This window comes from Panthera leo, chromosome A2 (assembly GCF_018350215.1).
Source record: "Panthera leo isolate Ple1 chromosome A2, P.leo_Ple1_pat1.1, whole genome shotgun sequence".
Classification (NCBI taxonomy): domain Eukaryota; kingdom Metazoa; phylum Chordata; class Mammalia; order Carnivora; family Felidae; genus Panthera; species Panthera leo.
Window position 1 is genome coordinate 120,468,216 of NC_056680.1, and position 11,776 is coordinate 120,479,991.

Sequence of the window (11,776 nt, forward strand, 5' to 3'; positions counted from 1 at the left end):
GATATTTGTATCCATGTTTATATTCATTCACCCATCAAACTTATGAAGTTTTCAGCCATTATTTCTTCAAATATTCTCCCCCCCTTACTCTCTTCTCCTTCTGGGACTCCCACAATCCATATGTTGGTCTGCTTGTTGGTATCCCACAGGCCCCTTAAGCTCTGTTCACTTGTTTTCAGTCCTTTTTTTTCTTTCTGTTCCTCAGACATGATAATTTCCGTTGTCCTATCTTCAGGTTCACTGATTATTTCTTCCTGCTCAAATCTGCCTTTGAATTCCTCTGGTGAATTTTTAATTTCAGTTATTATACTTTTCAGCTCCAGAATTTCTTTGTAGTTTCTATTTAGGTTTTCTACATATTGATATTTCCTTTTTATTCATATTTTGATCATATTTTCTTGACCTTCTTTACATCCTCCTTTAGTTCTTTGAGCATCTTTAAGAGATAGGCATTTAAAAATCTTTGCCTAGTATATCTGTCATCAGATCTTTTTCAGGGACAATTTGTTTTATTTATTTTTTTTTTCCTCTAAAGGAGCCATGCTTTTCTGTTTTCTTGTTTTTGGTATGCTTTGTGGTTTTTTGTTGTTGAAAACTGGATATTTGAATCTAATAATGTGGTAACTCTGGAAATCAGATTTCCCCCCTCTTCCCAGTGTCTGCTATTTTGTATTATTGTTTTTTGGGGAGTGTTATAGCCTGTCTCTGAGGATCATCAGCCTGAGATATAAACTTAAGGTCTTCTCTGAGACCTGCCCTGGGCATGTACAGTCCCTTTCTAATTTCCCCTGTGTATATAGTTGTTTTTGAATGTCCTAATATTTAATGTCTGGCTCCGAAAAAGAGAAAAATAAAGGGGGAGAAAGGGGTGTAGGTCCTTTAAATCCCCTTGAAGTTTCTTGAGCCAGAATGGGAGGGGCTTAAAATGGGGAAGGTCCAAAACAATGATACCCTTCTCTTTGTCTGTATCTCCTGAATCAGAAGCAGCAATCAGAGTGCAGAGTTCCAGTTTTTGGAGGATAGAGTCCTTTATGTCCACCCTGAGTTCCTGCAGGGTGTGTGTAAGCTGCTCCAAGAACAAGTGCACTGCTGCCTGCCATGTAGCTGGGCTGGGCTGGGCTGGGCTGGGCTGGGCTGGGAAGGGTGGCTGCTACTGTGCTAAGAGCTGAAAATAACCACAATGTACTGTCCAGGTTTTTCCCCTGGAAGTTGCAAGCTTTCAGTAGTCTCCAGAGTTCCAAAATAGTTCCCTCAGACAGATGCAAGCATTTAGGTGGGGAGGCTGATTCTGCCAGTGCTTCCTACTCGGCTGTCTTCCCAGAATCCTCTATGTGTGCACTTATTTTTTTTTTTGTATTTTGGGGACATACCTTCAGGGTAAGATCTTAGAAATGGGATTGCTGGACCAGAAGATAAATACATATGTAGTTGATTTACATATTGCCAGATTGCTCTCTGTAGAGGTTGTATAAATTTGCACTCCTACTAGCAATGTATGAAAGTGCTTGTTTCCACACAGCCTCACCAACAGTGTGTTGTCAAGCTTTTGAGTTTTTGCCAATTTCGGGTAAGCAGTGATCTCTTAAATGTAGAGATAAAGTAAAGCCTAAGGAGAGAGAACAGTTATATACAAAGAACTGACCTGGATTTTTAGTTAAATAAAGTGAATTGAACACAGGTGTTACTTTTCCTTCCTAAAGCCCACTAAATTGAGAATAAAGAAAAAGAACTTAAGAGAAAAGTGCTTCTTGGGGCGCCTGGGTGGCTCAGTCAGTTAAGCATCCACTCTTGGTTTTGGCTCAGGTCATGGTCTCTGATGTGTGGGTTTGGGCTCTGTGCTGAGAATGCAGAGCCTGCTTGGGATTCTCTCTCTCTTACCCTCTCTCTCTGCCCCTCCTTTGCCTGTGCTCACTCACTCTCTCTCAAAATAAATAAACTTAAGAAAGGAGGGGATATTTCTTTTATTCTGACACTGTGCAGTTTTTCATTTATTCAAAAAATTTTTTTAATGTTTATTTTTGAGAGAGAGAGAGAGAGAGAGGAGCAGGGGAGGGGCAGAGCAAGAGGGAGACACCGAATCCAAAGCAGGCTCCAGGATCTGAGCTGTCAGCACACAGAGCCCCATGCAGGGCTTGAACCCACGAACCTTGAGATCAATGACCTGAGCTGAAGTCAGACGCTTAATCAACTGAGCCACCCAGGTGCCCCAGTTTTTCATTTGTTTAAAGAAAGGTCAGTTGAAAATACCTTTTTGGTGAAATACTGGTTTAAAACTTTTGCCCAGTTTTCTAACTGATACTTGGTTTTCCACAAATTTTAAGAGTTCTTTATATATTAAGGGTATTTTTTTTTATGATACATGTTGTAAATATTTTTGAATTTTGAATTTGCTTCTGCGTATTGTTTTTCAGTCATGCTAAATATTTTCTTTCATTGAATTATGTTTGAGAGAGGCCCTGAAAAGCTGATTAGAAGCTTTATGTATAAGGCTAGGGCTTATCAACAGACAAGGGTCTTGATGTTTCATCCTGCGGGACCTTTTGATTTAAGAGAAGAATCTACCAGGGCAGGCAGCCGGGTGGCTCAGTAGGTTAGGCGTCTGACTTCGGCTCAGGTCGCGATCTCACAGTTTGTGAGTTCGGGTGTGTGTCAGACTCTGTGCTGACAGCTCAGAGCCTGGAGCCTGCTTTGGATTCTGTGTCTCCCTGTCTCTGTCCCTCCCCCACTCGCTCTCTGTCTCTCTGCCTCAAAAATAAATAAAATGTTAAAAAATTTTTATTAAAATTTTTTTTTTAAAAAGGGAAGAATCTACCAAGTTCTTGGTAAAGATGGAGTAAAGGAAATTGCAGAGGGGCCCTTTTTGGTACATAGGTCTTTATTCCTCTGTTTTCTTTCCTTCCCATTGCTCAAGTCATTCTATTTTGGGTTTTTTATTCTAGAAGTTAGTTAGCCTTCTTTGTCCTGCTGTAGTTGGGGAATTGTAGTTTCTTACAGCTGCTGTATGTCATGGTTTGGAGACCTAGGGAATTTTTTTTTTTTTCCCTAGTCTTTGAACCAGTCTAGATTTTATCCTCATGCCTCCCCATTGTCTTGGGAAGTCATTTGGATGTATCGATTTTGCAGTCTTTTGAGAACTAGATAGTGAGAATTGACTTCTGCAGACTCTTAGCGTGTCTGTTTTCTCATTGGCTGTCTCCTTTCAAGGTCTTTATCTTATTCTCATTCTCTTATAGGTTCTACTGAAATCTATTTAGCAGATTTTAGAGGGGAAGAGAAAGAAACATATGAATTTATAGTATTTAATTAGAAATCCAGGTGGTTCTTTGTACATAGAGTTTTCTCTCCTTGGGCTCTACTTTGTGGGCAGTTGGATGGCTCTCAGTAGTTCACAGTATTGTACTTTGATAATTCAGAGTTTATGTGCCAATACTCAGGTGATTTCTGATCAGTAGTTAAAAAAACTGGCCTCTTGCCCTCTTGTATGTCCTGTTGAAAACCTCAAGGGAAGAAAGTTTTTACAGTTCCAAGTGAAAGATAGTTGGTCCTGGAAATATATGAATGCTACTTGAGAGTCTCTGTCTTCTCCCCATTTGATCTAAGTTTCCTTGTATTGGTATATTCTGTATTTGGGGGTTATAGCTATTTTGCAATTTCTTATTTACTTATTAGTGGGAGCGGGGCGGGGCCAGAGGGGAAGAGAATCTTAAGCGGACTCCACCCCTGATGTGGAGCTCGATCTCTTGACTGTGAAATCATGACCTGAACCGAAATCAAGAGCCAGATGCTTAAACGACTGAGCCATCAAGGTGCTCCTGCAGTTTCATTTTAGACGGATTTCTTTCCTCTTTCTTTTTCATTTTGGTGGTTTTCAAGAAGGGGCAGTAAACATACATTTATATACTTTTTTTCACATTGTATTAAGTGCATTTTACTAAAAGAAAAAAATGTATGTTCTTTGAAAATACATTGAATGCAATGTGAAAAATGTGTTCAGTAGCATTTATTTCATTTAGGAAGTTGAATACCTGGATTAAGTACCCATGCCAAAACCTTTTCCTAATTTGTACAAAATTGTGCATGAGGTATGAGTCTAGTCTGACACATTTGGTCACAGTAAGTTTTGAGTCACGATGAAGGGAGGAGAGTGCCTCTAAGAACACACATGTGCCAGAAGTACAGAGCTGTCAGACTCTGAGGCAGCCTTACCTTAGGGATTGGTTTCTGTCACTCCCCTTCTTATTAGCTTTGGTCTCTCACTGCACTTCTCCTCTCTACACATCTGCTCTGGGATCTCCATGCAAACCATTGTCCTTCGCTGGCTGATAGTTGCTATTCTCTTGTAAGCTCAGCTTACACATGAGCCACTGGGCTCTCTTTTACCTACATGTGACCTTTCTGCTTCAGCTCTTTACACCTGACCAGTGTGTACTCTCTTGCCATGTCTTGTCATATTTCCAAGAAAAACAGATTGGCCCAGACCATCTTTTTGTGCCACTTCTGGTTTGTTGTTCTTAGCCCTGAAGTATTAATTGGCTGTCTACAATCAGGTGTCCAGTGCTGCTCAAGTAGTGTAGGGGTGTTGAGGAGGGAGCTGTAGGGCAGCAGGGGGACAGCGAGGAACCAGAGATGGGACAGTCCCCTGGGAAGTCAGGGAGCAGGATAGAACTGAATACATAACATACTCTCTCTTCGGTATACCAGTTTATTTTTAATAGACCACTTTAAGCAAATACTTAGTAGTATAGATTGAATATGGTAGGAAACAAGCTAATATTTAAGTGTCGAAATTGACTGGGAAATCTGCCCTGTTTGGTGCTTTTTTCTGTTTGCATTGTGACTTGAGTAGCATAGTGTGACAGATCACGATACTGGAAGACGGGCGTCTTAGGTTCTAGACCTGATTTTGCTGATTTTTGACTTTCTTCATCAGAATAATTTTTAAAAGATCAATGCAGTAGAATAGTTTCTAAAGTACCATCTAGCAATAAAACCTTGGGATTCAAACTGTGCTCTACCAAGCTGGGAAAGGTAATTTCCACGAAATGTTAAGTCCAGGTTAAAGGAAAAAATTAGAAACAAAAAAAAATTAGAAACAAAAATTAGAAACAAAAATTGGACCCATACATTAGAAAAAGATTTGGGAGTTTTGTAGTGAGCCTACTTCTTTTCATTTGTACTTGTTTTATTTGATATGGGATGGTCTTTGTAAAGTGATTTAAGTCAGATATTATAGTTACAGACCCTTTTCCCAAACGAACTTGCAGTTAAGTAGTATATTACTATACGTGTAATACTGAAATTTGAAATGCTTTTACTCTTTGCTTTATTAAAAAACAGAATTGGACATTCAGAATAATTAAGTAAAATGGGTTTCTTTTACTTTTTAGGATTTAAGTGCCCTGTATGCTCAAAATTTGTACCTTCAGATGAAATGGATTTGCATCTTGTGATGTGTTTAACAAAGCCAAGAATAACCTATAATGGTAAGTCCGGTGCTTTGAAGTGCTTTTTAGAATGACCTTAGATTTTATGATTTTTATGTTTCAGATAAAATATAAAAGGCGAAGGAATGACGGTCTATGAGCCCTGGAGCTAACTAGTGTTTCAGTTATAGGTCTGGTGCTCTGGCTTTACTGCTCTTTCCTGACCACAATCCCAAGACCTTCAAAATCCTGGGAAGATTTTTCAGTGTAGCCTTGGTACATTTTGAAACAGACTTAAAAAATGATCACACGGTTCATTCCTAATTTTAAGTAAATGGAATGAAATAAGGGACGAGTGAGAGCTTTTTAAAAAATTTCGTAGGTAGACAAACTTCAAATGCCTACAAGAAATTTTCAGGAATTTTTCAAATGTAATTTTGGTTTGAAATAGAATGAGTCGGAAGAATACCAGTGAACTGTGAAAGGTTGACTTCATTCAACAAATGTCTTTTGAGCACCTTTGGGAGTATGAGGTGTGGTGTTAGGAACTTGGGATACAGCCGTGAATAAAACAGAAGTGGGTCACTACAGCCCAGCATCAACCACAGGTTAATCAATGCAGCAGCACTTAGTTAAGAATCTGAGGTTTCTTGTCAGACTATAAAATGCTGGGGGTTGGGGGGTAGACTTTAGAATTGAAATGAACATGTTACCCTGACTAGCTTTTTTGCAGACTGATTTAGGAATCTCTCTCTAAGGTAGGGCTTCAGCCACACTATTATTGTAGTGACAATAGAACTCTTTTTCCCATTTATTTTCCAATGAATAAGTAAAAGGAGATTGTAGCAATTCCTTTGAATAGTAAATGTACCTGTTGATTATATTTAGACCTTTCTGCATTGTGAAATTGAATGGGCTACTTTGCATAATATAGTTGAAATTCAGTTACTTAAAAAATAAAAAATTCTCATTCAGGTTCAGAATTTGAGGTGAAATGATTGGGCTTGTTTCTCGTTTGTACTCCATTATCTTATCATTAGCCTCCAAAATTATGATGTTTATTACCAGTGTCTTAGAAATAAATACCCTTGAATGTCAAGAGTCTGTCCTTCAATTTTGAAAGCACAAATGTATTTCCTTTGTGTGTATTTGCACACAACCTTAGTATTCTGTCCATTGACTTTTTGTGTAACGTATGTACAGTATGGTCTATGAATGTTGATATTTGGCAGTTTTTAATTTCCCGATTTAACTATGCTCAAGTCATTAAAGTTTTTTACTAGATCATGTATTTGGTGTCTTAAAGATGTCTTCAAGAACCAAGATGTAACCTTCTGCTTGGGCACACTGTTGTTAAAAAGGAACCCACAGGCACATAATGGTGTCACTTAGGTTAAAGCACCAAGTCAATAAACCAAGACTTAATACCTAATCTAACTGCAATTTCAGCCCCCCAGAAATGTAACCTTTAACCAGTCACCATGAGAATTTCCTGATCAGCACTAGGAAATTTGATACACTCCTTCAGTTCCCCTAGGCAATGGGTTATTTTCTAATAATTTTCTTTTTTTCCCCCTCTCTTTTTACCTCTTAGAAACCTTTCCTTTCCTGCAGCCCTTTGGAGCTCCCCTCTACTTGCTAGAGAGGATACTGCCTAATTCATGAATTGATTAATAAAGCCAATTAGATCTTTAAAATTTACTCAGTTAAATTTTTATTATTGAACACTGTAAACCAAGGATTTAGGTTTCAAATATTTGACAGTATTCCAGTTCGGAAGTCAGTAACTTAATGTGAAAAGCAAATAAAGTTGCAAATACTTTTAAGAATCGCTGCCTGCTTCACGGTAGGTAGATCTGAAACGTTTTAAATTGTTAAATACATATTAACTGTCAATAAACATTCAAAACAAAAAGCAAAAACAGCTTCTTCTAAAAATTATACATAGCTCTTGAAGTTTTAAAATCGGACAGTGGCCAGCTGTGGTGAAAAAAGGTGGAGTTTTGATTTAGGTTAGAGAGTGATGGGTGATTGATAATATGCCTCCCCATCACAGTCTGTGGGAATTCTTCCGCTACAGTTTTGAGGGCAGAGCCCTGTAGGTAAGGAAAAAATAATCCTTCTACCTGTCTGATCTCTTGGCTGAGACCTCTAGTAAAAGACAAGAGAAAAACAAACAAAAATGTAGCATGCTTAAGTCTTGGTATGTATGGGAGATACCCTGGGAGAAATGAGCCTGGTTTAGAATGTGGGTTTAAACACCCTCTTCAGTTATGGAAGGTTAGGGTTAGGAAGGGTTCCTTCCTAGTTATGGAAGGTTACCAGGAAAATCCTGGTAAACTAGTAGTTTGTTATGCATATTTAAGTCCTGTGCCTTCTCCATTGATAAGATTCTCTTGTAATATTCCCTTATGATTTGGAGTCAACCTTTTCTTCCTGGTGCTAAAAGGTAGACACCCTTACAAATGGAGATTTCCTTTATAAATTTAAATTTCCCTTACAAAAAGATAACTTTTACTATGTTTAGGGTCTCTCCTGTGTCTGTTGTTTTTTAGTCATCTTAATCCTTATGCCAGAGAGGCTTATTTTATCCTAGCATGTTTTGTTACCCTTCAGTCTCCTGAATCTCATCTATCACAGGTGATGACTCTGTGAAAATTGGCCTCTTTAACACCTAAACTTGGCATTTAGGATTACTCTGAAGTTTAGAACAGGATGAGTCCGAGAATCCGTGAAAGGGAATCGGTCCTCTTAGTCACCTGGGCTTCTTAACACTTCATATTTGAATTCTTAAACAACTGATTCTGGCATCAGAGAGATGGGGCCTGCAAATTGCATTGATACTCAAGTGAGAGTTTTATTCAGCATAGTGCTTATTAATGTATATCTTTTACAGCCTTTCCTAGAGTAGTGACATCTGAAATTTTGAAATTTATTTGTTAAACGTATGTTAATTTAACTGTCTATAGATACGCACAGCGAGGAGATTAGTTGGGCTTGTTTTTCAGGCTCGATATATTTATAGTCAAACTCTAGGATGACTTTCAGAGATTTGAGATTTGAATATAAGCTGATGTTTTGGAGTTCCAGATTTATACTCCCAGAGATGGTATTCTAAATGTTGGTTTGGTTTCCAGACTAGTTCACAATGATTCTCTTAATTTTTTTTTTTCCTTTAATCTGTAATACTATATCCAAATACCTAAGTCCTGGTAACTGAAGAAGAACATTGGCTAGGTGGGAGCTCTCGGTTTAAGCAGCTGTCTCAGCAGAGGTTCAGGTAGGAGGCCCAAGGCAGTCTGGCAGAGAATGATTCAGAATGATGTGAGTGGTTATGTATTGCAGGTGGTGTTTTGGCAGGATGGAAAAAAAAAATTCATAATGCCACAATCAGCATTAATCTACATAGATTGCCCTTAAGTCAAGGACTGCCTGTTGCGTGATTATTGAGCGTTCTGTGCCGGTTAAGAAAGAATTCTTGAGACGTTTTACAGTGCACCTTAGTACGTTTGTTTAAGTAGCACAGGGACAGGACCTGTGGGCAGAAAGAGCTGCACTTCTGTATGAAGCTGATTCTATGTGGTTCTATGCTTAGTCTTCAGGGGGAGGGAACATGCAGGAAGTATTAGATCATAAATGTTTTCCTTGAATTTCTACTTGTAAAACCACTTTTGCAAGATTTCTCTGGTGCTTATAATTCAGCTTGATATTAACTATTGGTGAGTTGTACAGGCAGTCATGAGACCCTTTAAGAATGTAGCAGCCAGTAAGCACTTTGATCCTTATCAGAACTATCTAGTCTATAGGTCCGTCTTCTGGGCTAAAGGTGAATGTTTTTCTGCTTCTGTCCCTCATCACTGCCTATTTCATATACTTTCCCCTTTATTTGTGTGCTTCATTGTTTAGTTTATGGAACTAGTAATTCGTTATGTAGTCTGTGAACCCAATACAGATTTTATGAGCATAGTAGAGTCTCTCTCTTTTTTTTAATTTTTTAATGTTTATTTTTGAGAGAGAGAAAGTGTAGGCGTGGTAGGGGCAGAAAAAGGGAGACAGAGGATCCAAAGCAGGTCCGCACTGTGAGAGCAGAGCCTGATGTTGGGCTCGAACTCAGGAACCGTGAGATCATGACCTGAGCCGAAATCGAGTCGGCCGCTTAACCGACTGAGCTACGCAGGCGCCCCAGTAGAGTCTCTTCATTTCCTTTATCCTCATCTTCTGAAGTGTTTTAGAACCAAAACCAAAAAATGAAATAAATACTGTTGGCAAATTCTGAGTCTTGATTTTATTGGTCTTTAAAGTTCACTAGATCATAGCATGTTTTGTGTCCTATAAATTTCAGTTTTTATTTTAGCCTCCTGTAATTGAGGGTAGTAGGTTTGTGCTTAAGATATCTTTGTTTTATTGGTAAGTGGTACAATGTGTGTGCATGTGTACCTGGAGGAGATGGAACTTGAAGAGTTAAGTTACTCTTTTCTTCTGAGACTTAATAATAAACTTCTGCAGTGTATCAAAGCAGAACTTTTCAGAACCATCAGGAATATAAACCTGACTCTGTGGACAGAGTAAGATGTGACTATCACTCTGTTAAAGTAAACATACTTGAAAGATGGAGTCACTTGGAAGGAAACTTGTTCTGTAATGAAAGGGAAGAAAAAGGCTCCCCCTTCCTTGAGGTCTGCGGGAGAGTATAACTCAGACTCGCTCAGGTGTCGAAGATAGATTGCACCAGGCTGTCAGCACTTTGATTCCAGGGTGACAAGCTGCCTCCTGAGGGCCTGGCTTCCCATGTAAGAAGAAATATACTTTCTTCTTTTGTAGATACTGTGGCTTTCTAGGTGGTAGTAGTGCTCATCTTAAGTTATAAACTTGCTCTTGGCCTTACATACTACATTTTCTTGGTTTTAAGATCCCCCCCCCACCCCATTTTAATCTTTCTGAATTCAAGATGCTTTCTGAAAATGGCATATCTCTTATTATTGAGGTAAAAAAAAAAAATGCCAACCACAACGCAGAATTTTAAATAAGAGGTAGTCATCATGGTCTTTGTGTGAACTTTTCCTTTTGTGGAATTTCTGTTATGTGTGATTTGACATCTCTCTTTATTTGTTAGTGTTCTGTGGTTGAGTTTTAACTTAAACTTGGATTCCTAATAGTTGTAAATACTACATTAGGGGACAGCATTGAAGTAAAGTTATTTTTTTGTACCATAAATTGACTGTCCTGCAATGCAGTGAAATTAAAGGCAGTAGAAAGTGTCAAATCCGTTATACTATGTTATAAAAATTTCAAAGTAGATGATATCCCAGAGGCGGTTGGCAAAACAAAAACGAAACTGTTCTAAAACCCATGTAGGATTCCTATAGAACAATGTAGTCACCATCTATTAAAGGTGAACTTGTGATTAAAAAATTTTAGGGATGCCTGGGTGGCTCAGTTGGTTAAGCATCCGACTTTGGCTCAGGTCATGTTCTTGCAAGTTCACGAGTTTAAACCCCACGTCGGGCTCTGTGCTGACAGCTCAGAGCCTGGAGCCTGCTTCGGATTCTGTGTCTCCCTCTCTCTCTGCCTCTCCCCTGCTCGTGCTCTCTCTCTGTCTCTCAAAAAATGAATGTTAAAAAAAATTTTTTTGTTTTAAATATGCATGGAGTAAGAGCAGATATGATCAGAATTACCACCCCAAAAAACTTTAGAACTATAGATTGATTTCTTTTCAAATCATTACAATCATAAAAGGATGAATAGGAAATAAGTAAAAAATAATAATAAGATATCATGAATAAGACAGAAATTGAACTCTTTAGACTTTAGTCACTGAAATTAACATCTCAACAAATAGATTAACTAGCACATTAGAGCTGCAAGGAGAACTAGTGAGGCATAAGGTGGATCTGAGGAAATTAAGCAGAGTGTAAAGAGTGATGGAAAACAGAGAGGTACATGGCTTGGAGCCTGGAACAAGAGCATCTACCATACGTAAAATAATCTCAGAAAAAGAAATGGAATTGACTTCTGGTTTCTAGTTCAACACGTAAGAAATTCAGAAGTGGTCACTCCATCCTGACAAGAAGTAATAAGCTGAACAGACTGAAAAATCACTGACTTCTTGATTCATAAGAGATGGAAGGACGCAAGGCAAATCGCCAGCCCCTGTGATTGCTGAGACAGGCAAATACCGGCACTCTCTGGTTTTGGTTTATTGCAGCAGAGACTCAGTAGTGGGAACCATTGCAGGAACCAGTGTCAGGGTCAGCCTGAACTGTAATTGATGAATTGCTGGGGCTCAGTGCAGGCAAGTTGAGAGTTTAAAACTCCAGGGAGACCTAGTCACAGTGGAACCCCCACAAATTTGT

At 38.7% G+C, this 11,776-nt stretch overlaps 1 protein-coding gene across 10 annotated transcripts in view; it reads left to right on the forward strand.

Moving 5' to 3' along the window:
• Nucleotides 1-11,776, forward strand: part of ZNRF2 (zinc and ring finger 2) — a 141,504-nt gene that overhangs the window by 47,371 nt on the left and 82,357 nt on the right. For all 10 annotated transcript variants that reach the window (XR_006197621.1, XR_006197619.1, XR_006197616.1 and 7 more), the window contains exon 2: nucleotides 5,388-5,483. Coding sequence is in view for 1 of the 10 variants with exons in the window: in XM_042921343.1 (XP_042777277.1) it covers nucleotides 5,388-5,483 (96 nt within the window). In the remaining 9 variants the exon portion in view is untranslated. The remainder of the gene's footprint in view (nucleotides 1-5,387; nucleotides 5,484-11,776) is intronic.